The sequence below is a fragment of the Gossypium arboreum genome, chromosome 6 (genome assembly GCF_025698485.1).
Source record: "Gossypium arboreum isolate Shixiya-1 chromosome 6, ASM2569848v2, whole genome shotgun sequence".
NCBI classification, from domain to species: domain Eukaryota; kingdom Viridiplantae; phylum Streptophyta; class Magnoliopsida; order Malvales; family Malvaceae; genus Gossypium; species Gossypium arboreum.
Genome location: NC_069075.1, coordinates 136,086,664 through 136,101,522, shown reverse-complemented (window position 1 = coordinate 136,101,522; position 14,859 = coordinate 136,086,664). Strand labels below are relative to the sequence as shown.

At 32.9% G+C, this 14,859-nt stretch overlaps 2 protein-coding genes across 3 annotated transcripts; one reads left to right on the top strand and one right to left on the bottom strand.

Annotated features, from left to right (window-relative positions):
- Positions 1-1,907: 1,907 nt before the first annotated feature.
- Positions 1,908-3,913, bottom strand: LOC108484355 (uncharacterized). 2 transcript variants are annotated; one of them, XM_053029975.1, is made up of 4 exons: positions 3,519-3,913; positions 3,248-3,365; positions 2,842-3,173; positions 1,908-2,157 (listed from the first exon to the last, which is right to left on the bottom strand). In XM_053029975.1, the coding sequence occupies exons 1-2, from the start codon at positions 3,814-3,816 to the stop codon at positions 3,316-3,318; spliced, it is 348 nt and encodes a 115-aa protein (XP_052885935.1). In that variant the 5' UTR covers positions 3,817-3,913; the 3' UTR covers positions 1,908-2,157; positions 2,842-3,173; positions 3,248-3,315. The 2 variants fall into 2 exon arrangements, with proteins under 2 accessions (XP_052885935.1, XP_052885934.1); XM_053029974.1 differs by lacking the exon at positions 2,842-3,173 and having other exon boundaries at positions 3,519-3,911.
- A 2,385-nt stretch (positions 3,914-6,298) lies between these two features.
- LOC108486217 (uncharacterized) lies at positions 6,299-14,561 on the top strand. Its single transcript, XM_053029758.1, has 10 exons — positions 6,299-6,698; positions 6,987-7,693; positions 8,509-8,736; positions 9,803-9,936; positions 11,228-11,291; positions 12,017-12,116; positions 12,840-13,003; positions 13,570-13,616; positions 13,686-13,736; positions 14,002-14,561. Exons 2-10 carry the CDS (start codon positions 7,621-7,623, stop codon positions 14,383-14,385), a joined length of 1,245 nt encoding a protein of 414 aa, XP_052885718.1. The 5' UTR covers positions 6,299-6,698; positions 6,987-7,620; the 3' UTR covers positions 14,386-14,561.
- The last annotated feature ends 298 nt before the right edge of the window (positions 14,562-14,859 follow it).

The following is a 14,859-nucleotide window of genomic DNA, read 5'->3' as shown; positions in this document are numbered from 1 at the left end:
GTTGGGTGGAAAAGTGGAAACAAAATAAATTCTGAATATGCTTGGTTAGGAAGAAAAGTGATAAGAAAGAAAATAAGAAAAGTGATTATTTTCCATCTTAATATATAAAAACCAATCCTTTCAAATTGGAAAAATGAGACAAGAGAAAATAGAAGAGAAATGTATGCTAATTCAAAATTTATATATTTCCTACTAAAAACACGTATGAAAAGAAAAATTATATTTTTCATTGTACTAATTTTTTACCCCTTTAATTTTCCATCTTTCTAATTTTCTTTCCTTTGTACCAAGTTACTCATTGATTCTAGAAATGTGACTAAAGAAATTCCAAACACCAAGTCTAGCTTCAAGAATGTTTCCCCTTAAATTCCAATGTAGTTTTTGTGCTCAGGTGAATTCGGGCTCTCTTTTTACCTATTCTCTTAGGCTCATAAGAGGCCCTCATTTCACATTTCGTGGGCTTGCATGATATTAATCGGAAGGTGTCTGAATTTGGCAAACATTGTCATTCAATTATCTTTAAAAAAAAAAGAGAAGGGAATGGCATGAATGCTATTTGGGATTTTATTCTAATGTGCTATCTTTATTGTTAAAATGTTTAATTTATATAAAAGTTTAATTTTGTCAACCAATCTAATTTTTAACCATTTGGTATATGAAGTTTAATTTTATTAATCAATCCAAACGGTTTTAATACACGGGTCAATCATGCGATGACTCAGGTATATTTGTTGACTTTGACTTTTTAACTTAAAAGTTTAAGGATTTAAGACTAAGTTACCAATAATTATTATTAATAAAAAATTCTATAAACAAATGAATAATAGATTTTATCTCAAGCATGGAGTTTAAACAAGGAATTGATCTCAAACAGATGAACACTAAAAAAACCCAAAATGCTTTAAAATTGGAAGGAAAAAAAAAAGAGAGAGAAGAGAATTTCAAAGTAGTTGCACAATATCTAACAACAATTGTGAAAAACAAAATCATCCAAATGGATTCATTTTCAAAACTAAGCCCACTTTCTTTTTCAAGTTCCTCTTGGAATTTGAAGCAAAACTATCAAATGTTGGTTGAAATGTGTAATATATTGCTTGATCTAATTGATTCAAAGTTAAAATTTCAAATTGCTGGATTTTTGAAAGCTCTCCAAATTATTATTATTTTTTATTATTGCTCTTCCTTTGAAAAAAAAAAACCCATTTTTTCCCCTTAAAATTTTTATTTGGCTTTAAATAAATAAATTAAGAAGAGTCTATGTACAAAGAAGGCTTGAATTTAAATAAATAAATTAAAAAGAGTATGTACAAAGAAGGCTTGAAAATTGGGTGTTCAGAGATGAATAAATGGAAATTTTGAGCTTAAAAACAGAGAAGGGCAGTGAAATCTGAAGGAAAAGGTTCATAGAAGTCCCTGTCACTACCTCCTTCTCACACAACTCATCATCGGCAACGAAGCTCCAAGCCACGACGTAGATGCCCCTCCCCGAAAAAGACACATTTGAAAAAATTGAAATTAAAATTCAATTGATAGCACTTTCTATGGATTCTGATTAAATTTGAATATACAACAATTTTAAGTTTAAAGGTCTGATTTAAAAATTAGAAATATATATTACATTTCAAATTTAATAAAATTAGTTAAAATAATATTAAATCAAGGTTAAAATATGTTATAAGTCTCTTACTCTTCACAAAATTTAACCACTGTACTTTTCAGATTTCAAAATTCAAATTGAGTGTTTAAATTTTTTGTTAAATTTGTTAATGTGACATTTTAAAAAAATATTTACTTAGTAAACATGTAACCAAAAAAAAAAAATATTGTGATGAATTTGAATTTAACAAAATAATTCTAACAATAATGACAATTGAAATTGAACCTTGAAATCTAAAAGTAGGACTAAATTCTTAAAAATAAAAGTAAATGGACTAAATTTTAAATTTATGAAGAGTGACAGATTTTAACCTTAAATCAAATAAGGCCTAAATTTCAAAGAATACATGGACTGACGGCATAATTACGAATTAGACCATATAAATAAACATATAATATAACTAAAGAAATCTGTTTTTCAGCATCATGAACCTGGCATTAGCAAATTATTTTTTTAGAACAAAAGGCCACGAAATAGCCAGCGATTCCCGTGACTTTCACCTGCAACAAAGATAAAAATTATCATGGTTTTGCATCATCACGGTTGCCTCCCAACACCCCCCACTTTAACCCCTCCCTCCTCCCATCCATCATTCTTTTTGTCTCTCTCTATCCCCTTTTTTTTTTTTTTTGAGTATTCAGTTCATTTTAGGCCCCCGTTGGCCTGTTACTACAGTATCAGTCATCTCTTAATAGTAAAGCCCACGACTTCCCAGAAGCACCCCCGCCAAGGCCCTCAACATAACCCTCCATTTCTTTTTTTTTCTCTCTTCTCTCTTCTATCCTCTTTCTCTTTCCCTTGGTTTCTAGTTAGTGTATTAAGTGTTTTTGGCAACCAAATTTAGGGTCATTTTTGAGGCAATTAAGTGGAAATGAAGGTTGGAAATCAAAATCTCGGAGGTGGGGAGGAGGGAACAGCAAGTATAACAACGTTGGTGGGAGCAGTTGTGGTGGGTTTGAGACAAGTTTAACTCAGATGGAAGGGCCTAACATGTATGGCAACGGGGTTGATAACGGGTTGGTGTTAAGGAAGAGAGTGCCTGCAGTGGATGAGAGCTCACATTCTAAGCATGCAATGATTTGGGCACTCACTCATGTGGCTAACAAGGGTGTGATTTGCTTACTTTACTTCATGTTATACCCCCAACCCAAAAGACCTCTGATTCTTGTTCTTGTTCTCCTTACCTTGCTAACTCTCTTAGGTCTCCTAGTTTATTACTTTTACTCTTTTAAACCCATGTTCTCTTTTTACTTCCTTGCTTTTGCTTTACAAGACATGAAGTCTTTTCCTGCTAGAGTTTATCTTCCCCATGGGAATTTTTGCAGATGCTTTAGTCTTCATTTGTTTTCTTTACCAAGAACACAAGCTCTTCGACTCTTTATTTCTTTACGACAAAGACAATTCTTTCGAGCTTTCAGTATATATGAATACTACAACATTTATTTCTTCGATTTTTAAGAGGCTAAGGCAGGAAAATTCCACTCTTCTCTAAATCTGTTGATTGGTTGATTTGATTCTACAAAATTACTGCAGTTGATCACAGAACTATATTATTATCAGAAATTTGATCTCAAAGAAGAAGATATTCACCTCTCAACTATGCAAATACCCAAAAGTTCTAGCTTCCTCGCAAAGATTACTAAAATCCAATTCAGAGTTCAAACAACGAACTTCGCTGGTGGTGATTTTACACCTTTTGCAGAATCTCCTGGCAAAAAAAGAAAAAAAAAACACAAAAAAGGTCAACAAAATGCGATTTAAAGTGCTTCATATTAATGATTAGTGCAGATCCATGAGATATTTTTCAATTGAAACACTGACCCAAATAAACCCTAATAAACCGTAGAGGAAAGGAAGTTACCGGTTGGAGGAGTTGGGGATTCACCATAGATAGCTTTGAGGGAATCGAGAGGGACAAGAGGAGAAGGGGAGGACGCTTCGGCGAAGAGCTGCTGCTTCCAATCCCACATAACCTTTTTGAGGGCTTTGTTAGATTTGGTCAAGGAATCTTTCTGGGCTTCCAAGGATTCAATAACATTTTGCTGGTTCAGAGATCGAATGCCTAATACCGCAAATGATGTGACCAAGCACACATCGATCACCACGTTGTTGTTGGCTGCTCTGCTTGCTAGCCCCACCAATTTGTTGGCAAACTCCATTTCCCTTTTGGGTTTTGAGGTTTTCCAACTTCCAGAGATTTTAACTTTTCCATGAAAAAGAAGCAAGGCCAAGTTTCGCAAAAACGGGGCTGGGCTTGGTCTTGGGCCTGAGCTATAAATATCTCCATCTCGTAGGAACTCACATCAAAATTTTCTTTTCCAAGTTATTTTTTTTTAAGCTTAAATTCTATGTTAATCCTTATTGTTTATATTTTAATTTGATTATTTTAAATATATATAATTTTTGAATTTTAGAAATTTTAAATATTAATTTGATAATAGCTGTTAAATTATATATTAAATTAAGCTTTTTTTTATTAAAATATGGTACGAAAATTAAATGTAGAGCAATTTAATGAATATATTATATATATATTTATGATATGATATGATTTATAAATAATGTTTTAGCCATCTAATGTATGGTCGTTGGTAAACTCTTTGGTCATGATGATATGTGTTAATTCATTTAATAAGTGTGTCGAAACCATTTTTTTTTGAAAACGGGAATCGACTTGGTTTGAAAGCGTAAATTAAAACGGGAGTCGCCACCGATCTTTATTAGGTGTGATCGGATCACCTTTGTTTTAATAAATCAATTTTAGTTTACTAAAACAGTGCCTTTGGTCTACGAAACTTGAGAGAATGGGTTCGGGAGTCGGTTACGTGCGAGGAAGGATTAGCACTCTCGACACGCCCAAAAATTGGTTCCGAATTGATTAATTAACGTTTTAATGTCGAAGGTTGAAAATCGGGAATGGATTTTAAAATACAATCCTTTTTATTGACGTCGATTTTAAATATGCTCGAGTTAGCTTGAATCGATTGTTTAAAGATTTCCTTGTCTCGAGATATCAGAGTATCACATCCCGTAAGTTAGGACACAATACCATGAATTCCCGAGCACAAAGTTGTCCCCTAATTTAAATGAGAATTTCATGTGTTTTAAAACTTGAAAAGGATATTTTTCTATTTAGAAACGACGAGAAAATTGAAACCCCGTAAGTTAGGGCACAATTCCTCGATATTTTAAAATGCATGACATTGCCTTATTTGGAAAATTTTGCTTTTGAATAGTAGCGAATGCAATATTCAAGCAACATGTGTTATTTATTTAGGTTAAAATAAGGTGATTTATTAGATAAATACATTGAGGTTTAATTCGCGAGGCAAAGATATGAAATAAAATATGGTACGACATAGAACAATGATCCACGCATAAAATATTCCACAAGCGCATGGCAATAATATGAACATGAGTAAGCAAATTTACATACATGCAATAGCAATAATCATGCAACATTCAAATAATAGCGTTGATAACTAAAAAAGCTAATGAATTAAATGGTAAAAGATATAAGGCAAACTCAAATGCATAAAATGTAAACAAATTTACAAATAGTAACAAACAAATTTAAAATGAATAGCGTGAAAAAGAAATTTACTATAAACAATGTACAAAATAAATTAAAAATAGAGTATGTGTAAAAGAGATTTTTAAAATAGTTAATATACGAGACATCAAAGAAATAACTAGTATGTATATATATATATGAAAAGTGGATATAATAATTTAAAATTTGATAATATATATATATATTTATATAAATTTTAAAGTAAATAAATAAACAATTTCAAATGAATAATACATAAAGCGAGTTTAAAATAAATAATGTAGAAGAATTTTAAAATCTATATTATACAAAGCAAATAAAAAATCATATGAAATATTTTAAAATAGATAATATATATACAAATAAAAGTGTAAAATATGGAATAAGTAGAATGGGTCTAAAATAAGGTATATAAAATAATTTTAAAATAAATAATATACAATTTAATTTAAAAGTAATAAATAAGAAGTTTAAAATATATAATACGTAAAAGAATTAAAAATAGACAATATAAATATGTTTTATAATGTTAATAGTTCAAATGTAATATAAAGAGAGTTATTCAAATACATAATATACAATAATTTAAAATATAAAATAATTTGAAATAAATATATAATAATTTTTAAAGAATTATAAATATATAAAAAAGCTTGAAATAAACTATATGTATATATATAATAGGTAAGGAATAAAAATAAATAATACATATAAAATAGATTAAGGTAACAAATATACATAAATCAAGTTAAAATAAATAATAAGAAATTGAATAAACAGTATATTAAAATAAGTTAGAATAGGTGTAAATAAATAACATATAAAATATTTGAAATAACATATAAATGAAACATTTAAGAAAGGGTTAATAGATGAATTAAATAGATTTAGGACATGGCTAAAAACGAATTAAAATTCGGGGTTTAAAAGTATAAATATTAGAAAGTTAATTAGGGATCAAAACGAAAACCAAACAGGATCCGAGGGCTAAATTTTAAAAACAAAAGAAGACAAAAAATGGGGCTTGATTAAATGGGGGTTGCGAAGGAGAAGGACCAATCGCAAAAATATCCCTTTTAGGGAGAATTCACAACCCCCAGTACACCACGGCACCGTTCCATATGACTTAAAACAAAAAAAGGTTCCTGTTTTTTCTATTTTGTTGGTTCCTCTTTGAATTTCCAAGAGAAAAAAAACAAAAACTTTTTCTTTTCCCCCCTTTTCATTTTCGTTTCTTCTCTGCTAGGGTGATGCACCCATCATCGCGCCGCCACCAGACCACCTCTCCTCCACCATGGACGGTGGTCGGAGAGGTGCTAAATGGCCCTTTTAGCCCTTGTTCGCGGCAAAAAACAAATAAAAGAGGACGCTTTGGTCCTTTTACCAAACCGACGCACCCGCCAAAGCCGAGACCAAACCTTGAAAGGTTTTGAGGCCCTTGGTGCCGGTGAAACACCCTTGGCGACGGTGAAGCGTAGGACCACTCAGGTAAGTTTATTCCTCTTTCTTTTTATTTAAAAGATTTGTGTTTAGAAATAAAATAAAATGAAAGAAACAAGAAACGAAAATATCTAATGAAAGATTGAAAACCTTCGAAGTTTCTGTTCTGCCTTGTATTTTCAGTGTGCGTACCCCAGAGAAGGGATATCCTTTTTCGCTTTTTAAAGCCGGATTACAATATTTTACATCCATTTTTCTTGTCGTTTTGCTATTTGTTTCTTCTATTTGTCATTTTTTCTTGTTTTTTTTACTGCTCGCGTGTTTCTCTCTTTGCAGGTGTGTCAGAGGCATGTGAGGCCGGTGGTTGGTGCCCTGAGCGGTGGTGGCGCACGCGGCAGAAGAGGCATGCGGCGGCTGAGGCTGAAGGAGGCTAGGGTTGCTGAAAAATCTTAAGCAAATGGGCTTATTATTTGGGCTTGGGTAATTTAGTTTGGACCAGGCATAATTGGGCTTGTACAAAGTGTATAAAAAAGATTAAATATTGAATTTAAATTATAAATCTTTCTAGAGTATTATTTAAAATTAGATGAAATAAAATAAAATAAAATAAAAAATTAATTTTATTGTATGTTCTTATATATTTATTATTTTTTATAAAAAGAATAAATTTTATAGTGAAAAAAATCAATTTATCAAACAGGGCCTACTGTATAGACGAGTAGAACAAATTCCAAATAGAAAGATAGATGTGCTTACTCCACTTCCAAACGATAAACAACAGGGGAAGAAAATTCGTGGGGGCCCAACTTGGTTCTTGTAAGCATAGTATAGAATAGTGTTAACCCAGCATCCAAACACAGTATAATTGAACTGTTTAGCTTCCTTTTCTTCTTCTTCTTCTTCTTCTTTTGTTGCTAAATTAGAACTGAAGTGAATTGAAGTCCCCAAATATTTTGTTTGCAAATTTTGGATGGGTAATTTGAAGACTGATTCTCCCCTCTCTCGTCGCATCGTTCGTTCCTTCTTAGATTTCCTCAACTCCGGTACTCTCTCTCTCATCTCTCATTTTTTTATCCTGTACTTTTCTCATATTTTGTCATTCAATTAGCTTAGCTTAGCGTTTCTCACTAATTCCTTTTTTGTTTCTTTATTTTGCTATGTTTCGATTGATTTTGGCTTCTGAGAAAGCAAAATTAGGCAGTGATTGTTGAGAAGTAGGTTGTGTGATGAATGTGAATATGATAGTGTGTCAATGGTGTGGCATCGGTGATATAGGATTTGGTTGGTCATTGGTCTTTACATTATCTGGAAAAAAAAGTTATAACATTTGAAGTTTATCCTTGGAGCAGCAACTGGAGTTTCTGTAACCATGAGCTGATGGTGCTATTTGTTAACTAGTCAAATTGTCTTAGGATGCAACCTCAATAGGTTGTAAGGAAACAAGTGGATTGGTATTCGTGTGCAAATTCTTTGAGAGTAATTGTGGAAGGGTACTTTTGAAATGCGTGATTGGTATCATGTCTGTTAAGTTACAAGACTTTTGAGATCATAGATGTCATCAGATAATGATGGTTGCTGGCACTGAGATTATATAAAGTTTCTCCTTTTCTTCCACCTCTCTTTATTTATTGTTTGCGGGGTTAGGGCGATGGAGGGCTTAGGGTTGTGAAGTGGGTTGATTTGAGGTTTGCCTCAAGCATATGAATTTGTTTCTGGATCTTATTTTGTTTAGATTGTGTGTCACTATTATATCTCCTTGTTGTGGTTTAATCGTATTTGATTATTTTCTACTTGATTTACTGTGTTTACTCAACCTGTTAAAACATTTCTACTAATGGGTGTGTTTTCTGTTAAATAGTTGAACCTGCCCCAGGGGTTGATTTTGAAGGCCTTGAAGTTGCCAGGGAATGTTTGATGGAGGTGTTTAAACTTGACTCAGCTTCTATAAATGATGTGAAATCTGATAGTTTAGTTGACATATTCAGTTCATTGGAAGCAAGTGAGGATAAGAAGATTGAATCGGATCTCAGTCACAGGGGAACTTCTGATAGTGACCCCTGTTCCTCCTCTGCCTGTGATGTAAGAAGTGCTAATTCTGTGGAGGCAGCAAAACTGGTATTTTGTCTGTCTTCTTGTTTTGGAAATTTATTAAAGCATTTTGGGCTTTAGGTTTTAAATTAGGTGAAGTTTAGTGTGGAAAAATTTTCTCTGGAAATGGATACCTTTCTTTCTGATTAAATGCATGTTGTTGTCGAGGTAACTAACTTTCAGTAACATTTTTATTGGAAATAGTGGGATACAATCTCATGTCCAATTCTGGATGCAAACTGTTCTATGTGACTTGATGTTTGATAAAGTTAAAGGGGGATCTGGTTGGGTGGAAGGGACTGTGTACTGTAGCATGGATATAGTCATTTCATGAAGCGACTATTCTTAATGGTTTGTTACTATCTTGCTGTGTCAACTGCTGTGATAACAAATTGCATTTAGAGTTTTTGTCTTGCAGAAGCAAGTAACTACTCAGTTTTGAATTCATTCTCTGACTATGTAATGTTAAACCTCTAGGAATTATAGAGGCTGACCAATTTGCTTTCTGAATTAGATTTGCACTAATTTTTCTGTTCTAATTCTCCAATTGGTCTCTCGTCTTTGTGATTAGCATTTTATTCAATGAGCAACTGAAGAACAATGAAGGGAGAAAATGTTCAAATCAATTGCTTCATATGAATATTGACGCATACTTTTATTCTGCATTGTCTAAGAACATAATTAAAGTTCTTATGCTCTTATGATAGCATTGAATTATTACAATATGCGTCTACAAGCTATTAAAATTCACATGACATTTTAGAGGCATTATATTATTGTGGTATGCATCTTTTGCAGTACTTGTGTTCCTTTCTGAGTACTTGGACAATATTTTTTTTCTGATTTCTTTCTAATGCGATTTGTTTGTTGGTTTTGCTGAATCAGGGGGATAACTGGACTAGAGAAACTCAGTCTTCTGGTATGACCATGCTATTTGTCTTGATAATTTCACATTTTTTATTTTTTAGTTTTGGAGTTGAAATGGTTTTACATTTGTGTCATCTATTTCAGTGCTTTAGTTTATACAGAATAATTGAATTTGATACCAATGTAACTTGCAGGAGTCTCTAAGGATGAACTCTTTGGGCAATTCTTTGCTGCACTGGAGAAAATTCACTTTTTTAGGCCGATGACTGATGGGAATGGTGATCCTGCCCAACTGGATAAAGCCACTTGTTTATTTGAAGATGCTTTACATGTTTGTTTTGCTCTTTTATATGTTATAAATGACGAGTTGGTTGTTTCTTAATTTAATTATTCCAAAGTGATTGTTCGTATTGAGGTATCTTCTAGTTTGCCATATGGTTTCTAGTTTAGTGTTACATTGTCCATGTTCCATTTGAATTAGTTTCTGTGTATTCCGAGCTTCAATTCCATTATTAACCCACTAAATAAATTGGCTGCATCACATGGGACAGGCCATCTAAGGTGATTTTTTAGTCCTCATGTTTAGTATCTTTACTGTAGGACATTCAGAAGGTGCACTGAAATTAAATAGCTAAATTACTGGGTTTAAAGGCATTAAACAATAATATTTATCCTGTGTCTTTCCAGAGACTTGACTGAAAGTCAATGTCCAGGGAAGTAAGTTCTAACATCAAAGGATAGCCAAGGATATGGGGGTCATGAATATTTCAGAAGGGCATGGATTTATTCATCAATAACGATCTTTTTCCTAAATAGAGCTATTTACTTTGCGGATCTCTGGTGGGTGTCTTCTGATTATGTAATCAGAACCAATCATGTCCTGCCTAATCATTGACCTTGGAGAATCATGCAAAGTATTTTCATTTCTTTCTTAAATTGCCAGTTGATCTGGCTCAGCAGATAATGGCATCTTTATTTCCTCTAGTTGATTGATGAAACTTCTTCCTTTCAATTGGCCAACCGTTGAAGCCTTACATGACACATGACAAGCTCCAGCTTATGTTATCCCTTACTTAGGTGAACTCTATAAATGCACATATCTTAGCATCATATAGGTATTTGGCTTTTGAATCTGAAAGTCAGATGCTAAAGGTTGAACTTCTGTGAAATAAGCATCCTTGAGCAAAGTTGCTTCCAGTATTTAGACGGAAAGGAGAGTTTGCAGGTTAGCCAGTAATGACTCAGAGGAAGGTAGAAAGTCACAGGTGGAAATGTTTTGTCAGCTGCATTCTATCTAGCTGATGTAAGCATGTGCCTTTGTGGTTTTCCTGTGTAGGAAACGTGATTATTAGGAGGGATTTTTTGTAGGTTTGATTCTCGATGACTTTTCATTTTAGTGCTTTGAACTAGTTTAGAATTGGGGATATCAAAATCCATATTGCTTTTACATCATTAAATCAGGATAGTTTTGGATTTGATCTTCTTCATCGTATTCTCATCCAGTTTAGATAATTTTTTGCTAATTACGTTTATTGTCATATCTTTTTTACTTATTCTTTATAAATATGCCAGTTACCTTCTGTTGTGCCTTTATTGATACCTTAATTCTGCTACATCGGGAGATGGAGAGATCTGGATGCCAGGCATTTGACTGTAGAAATCTGGCTGAGACATTCAAATGTCAAGGTAATAAATTATTTGTGTGCCTTTTTCATTTTGTTGAAAATCATTGCTTTAAATGTGTAACCTTTACTTTCACATATTATTTGTAGAGTCCAGGATAGTTTTTTTTTTCCTAAGTTGTAATGTTTAAATAACCGTACTGAAGATCAAAGTGGTGAGACATCCGGTTATCAATTCAACTAGTTGACCGGTTGAACCAGAAAAAGGAATTTAAACAGTAGGTATTAAATATTGAAAGTATTTAATAAGAATCTCTATTTTACTAAATGAGTCTGACTTCAATATAAACTTCAGGGGTTAAATGTCCAAATTTCATCACTTACAATAACTTTTTCATTAAAAGAAAATTAAAAGCCAACAGTACAAAAGAGCAGTGGTTAGTCTAGGGTTCAACCCTGTCGTTGTTATCCCTTTATCCCTTCCCCCAATTTGTTATATGTACCAAAAAGAAAAAGAAAATTAAAAAATGAGTTTAAAACCGACTTTTATGGATTTTCCAGTTCTTTACTGGTTTTTGCTTGTCTAGCTGGTTCTTAGCCAATTTGAAAGATTCTCAGTTGGATATTATATATCAGGCTGGGTGGACCACCAATTCCTGGTTCAGCCGCCTGGTTTGGTCTGTTTTTTTAAATACTAATTTGTGTGTGTTTATCAGTTGTTTTGTTAATAGTCATGAAGAAGAGGCTGAGAAAAGCAGACTCAAACTGACTGCACGTCTTTGCTTTCAGGTAATAGGGCCATGCAGTCAAAGCTATACTCTGATGCGATAGAATTATATTCTCTTGCTGTTTCTCTTTGCGATGATCATGCAGTTTATTATTGTAATAGGTGCAGTATTATTTGTCCATGCTGATTGGTTGATGTATATAAATTTTATAAATTTGTGCATGCAGTTTACTATATTTATTGGTTTAGTGTTAAATAAACTTTATAAGGATGTGAAAGTCCTTAATCCTGTTTTGCCACATTTTTTTTTGAGTTATTTGGCCATACTACTACTGTAAAAGCTTTTGGCCTTTGACTTTTAGAACTGGTAAACCTGTCTTTTATGGTCATCATCTCGTGATAGTATCAGATTTAGATTATCCTAGCAGTGTCATTGAACACCGCAAAAATCCCTAAGCCTGTTATGCCACATTATTCATGTGCTATTAGGTCATCCTACCAGTGTCATTGAACACTGTAAAAGCTTTTAGTCTTTGACTTTTAGTTTAGAACTGGTAGACCTACCTTTTATATTCATCATCTCATGATAATATCATATTTAGATCATCCTACCAGTGACATTGAACGCTAAAAATCCCTGATCTTGTTATGCCACATTATTCACGCGCTATTAGGTCATCCTACCAGTGTCATTGAGCACTGTAAAAGCTTTTAGCCTTTGACTTTTAGAAATGGTAAACTTGTCTTATGTTCATCTTCTCTTGATAATATCAGATCTAGTAATTTCAAGAGATCTATTTTATTTGATTGTAGCGAGTTTCTACATTTTCCAATATTTGTTCCATGAAATTGTTGTGTTATTGAATTATGATGTATGCTTAACAGGGCTGCTGCTTATACTCAAATTTGCAAGTACAATGAAGCCATTAAAGACTGTCTTAAATCCATTGAAATCGATCATAGTTACTGCAAGGCGTACAGTCGTCTTGGTTTAGCATATTATGCTCAAGGTAACTATGCTGATGCAATTGAGAAAGGATTTAAGAAAGGTTGGTTGAAATTATTTCTGAGCTATACATGATGTTACTGTTGACTGAGAAATGCAGGTGGCATTATCAAATTTTGTTCTCTATCCTTGTAGTTTTCAGCTAATGTGCTACTCTTTATTATTCTATCTGATTTTTGCAAGTCCGCAGTCTTATCTATTTACATACTTTGCAAATTTAATCTCCGTCTGTCCATGATGAGATGCAGTTGGCCTTATTATAAAGTACCTGAAAACACTGACCCATTTCTGTGATTATTTTATGCTTGAGAATATTGTCAATTGACTTTGAATCGTATGTTTTAGAAGCTATTTGATCCATGCAAAAGGTTGTAGCTATTTTATATAATTCTCTATTAGCGAGGCTTCGGTTTATTGTGTTAATCTTTTATCTTTAATAAAAGACACATCCTTTTTGTGTGGATTATCATACATTCAGTCATAGAAAATTCCCACATTTGCTCGAGGCCTGTATTTCCTTCAACCATATCAATAACAAATTGATGTCCATGGATTCTTGATGCTGTAAAAAAATGTAGTTCCTAACTCCTTTACATTTAACTTGTGCAGCCTTGCGATTGGATCCAAACAATCAATCTGTTATAGAAAATATTCGGGTATGTTTCTGTGTTCCTTTTCTTACATTGTCATATGGTGTTGTCTTGACATACTGATTGTGTTAACAGGTAGCTGAGCAGAAATTAAAAGATGAGCCGCAGAGGGCAGACTGGGATCGGGTAATATGAACATTTACCATTTTATTGAAACGTGATTATAGTTGTTTAATAACTGAAAGATTAGTCCATCGTAATTACCACAATATAATTACCATTACCACAATTTGCCACTAAAGCCAGATGGTATGACTATCTCAAACCTGTTCCCCTTTAAACTTGTCTTTGCTATTTGAATTTTATTTAAAAATACTTTTTTGGGTGTTTTTCTGCATATAAATCACTTACCTTTTTTTTTAAAAAAAAAATAGATTTCATTGTCTTGCAGAGTGCTAGTTCCAGCCATAATAATCAAGGATCTAATAACCATTCAACTGGATCAAGAAGTCACGGTGCATCACCTCCATTTTCGATGCCTTTCGATATCAGTGCCCTTCCCACCAATATTGCAAACATGTTTATAAATATGGCTGGAAGTGCATATCAGGGACAACCATCCCAAAACCGGCAAGGGGAAGACATGAACGTCAATGGATCAGAAGAAGCTGGAATAAGAATGGGTGGGGGGAACATCAACTTGAATTTCGGCGAGCAAATGAACATGCCGGAGGAGTTAACTGGAGCCTTCAGATCTATGATGGGCATGTTCTCAGGGACATCATCCCATGGAAACAACACTCGGGATACAAATGGAAGATCAGCTTCCAACTAAATAATTGCACTACACTACAGACATAAGTATGTATATAACAATGGTTTTTTTGTCCATTCCCTTTGAACTAGAGTTTAATCTATTCAAGCCCTCGAGCTTAAACTCATAACTTAAAAGTTTGATTTTCTTTTACACGTAGCAATGATACAATCATTTGAATTTTTTAATCCGAATAATTTATGTTTTAGTGCCTACCATTCTTTTTGACTTTGCCCTTGAGCAGTAAACAGAAATAGAAATCCTCAGTATTATCAACTGACTCTTTAAAAATAGCTGGTTAACCAACAATTATGTACAAAATTTTAGATTTGACTTTTAAATAAAATTTGTTATAAAAAGTTTCTGGCATTTAATTAATTTATGGAAAAGATGATATTAAATTAATACATAATAGAATAAATATATATGAATTTAAAAGTTTGCACATACTATTTGTGAAAAATAAAATAAAATAAATAAAGAACACACAAATTT

Bases quoted from the DNA above. Each gene is read 5' to 3' on its own strand.
- LOC108484355 (XM_053029975.1), bottom strand. From the start codon at position 3,816: ATGGAGTTTGCCAACAAATTGGTGGGGCTAGCAAGCAGAGCAGCCAAC. The intron at 3,366-3,518 runs GTAACTTCCTTT...TTTTTTTGCCAG, and splicing joins ATCCCCAACTCCTCCAACCG to GAGATTCTGCAAAAGGTGTA.
- LOC108486217 (XM_053029758.1), top strand. From the start codon at position 7,621: ATGGGTAATTTGAAGACTGATTCTCCCCTCTCTCGTCGCATCGTTCGT. The intron at 12,117-12,839 runs GTGCAGTATTAT...TATGCTTAACAG, and splicing joins GCAGTTTATTATTGTAATAG to GGCTGCTGCTTATACTCAAA. The intron at 13,617-13,685 runs GTATGTTTCTGT...TTGTGTTAACAG, and splicing joins CTGTTATAGAAAATATTCGG to GTAGCTGAGCAGAAATTAAA.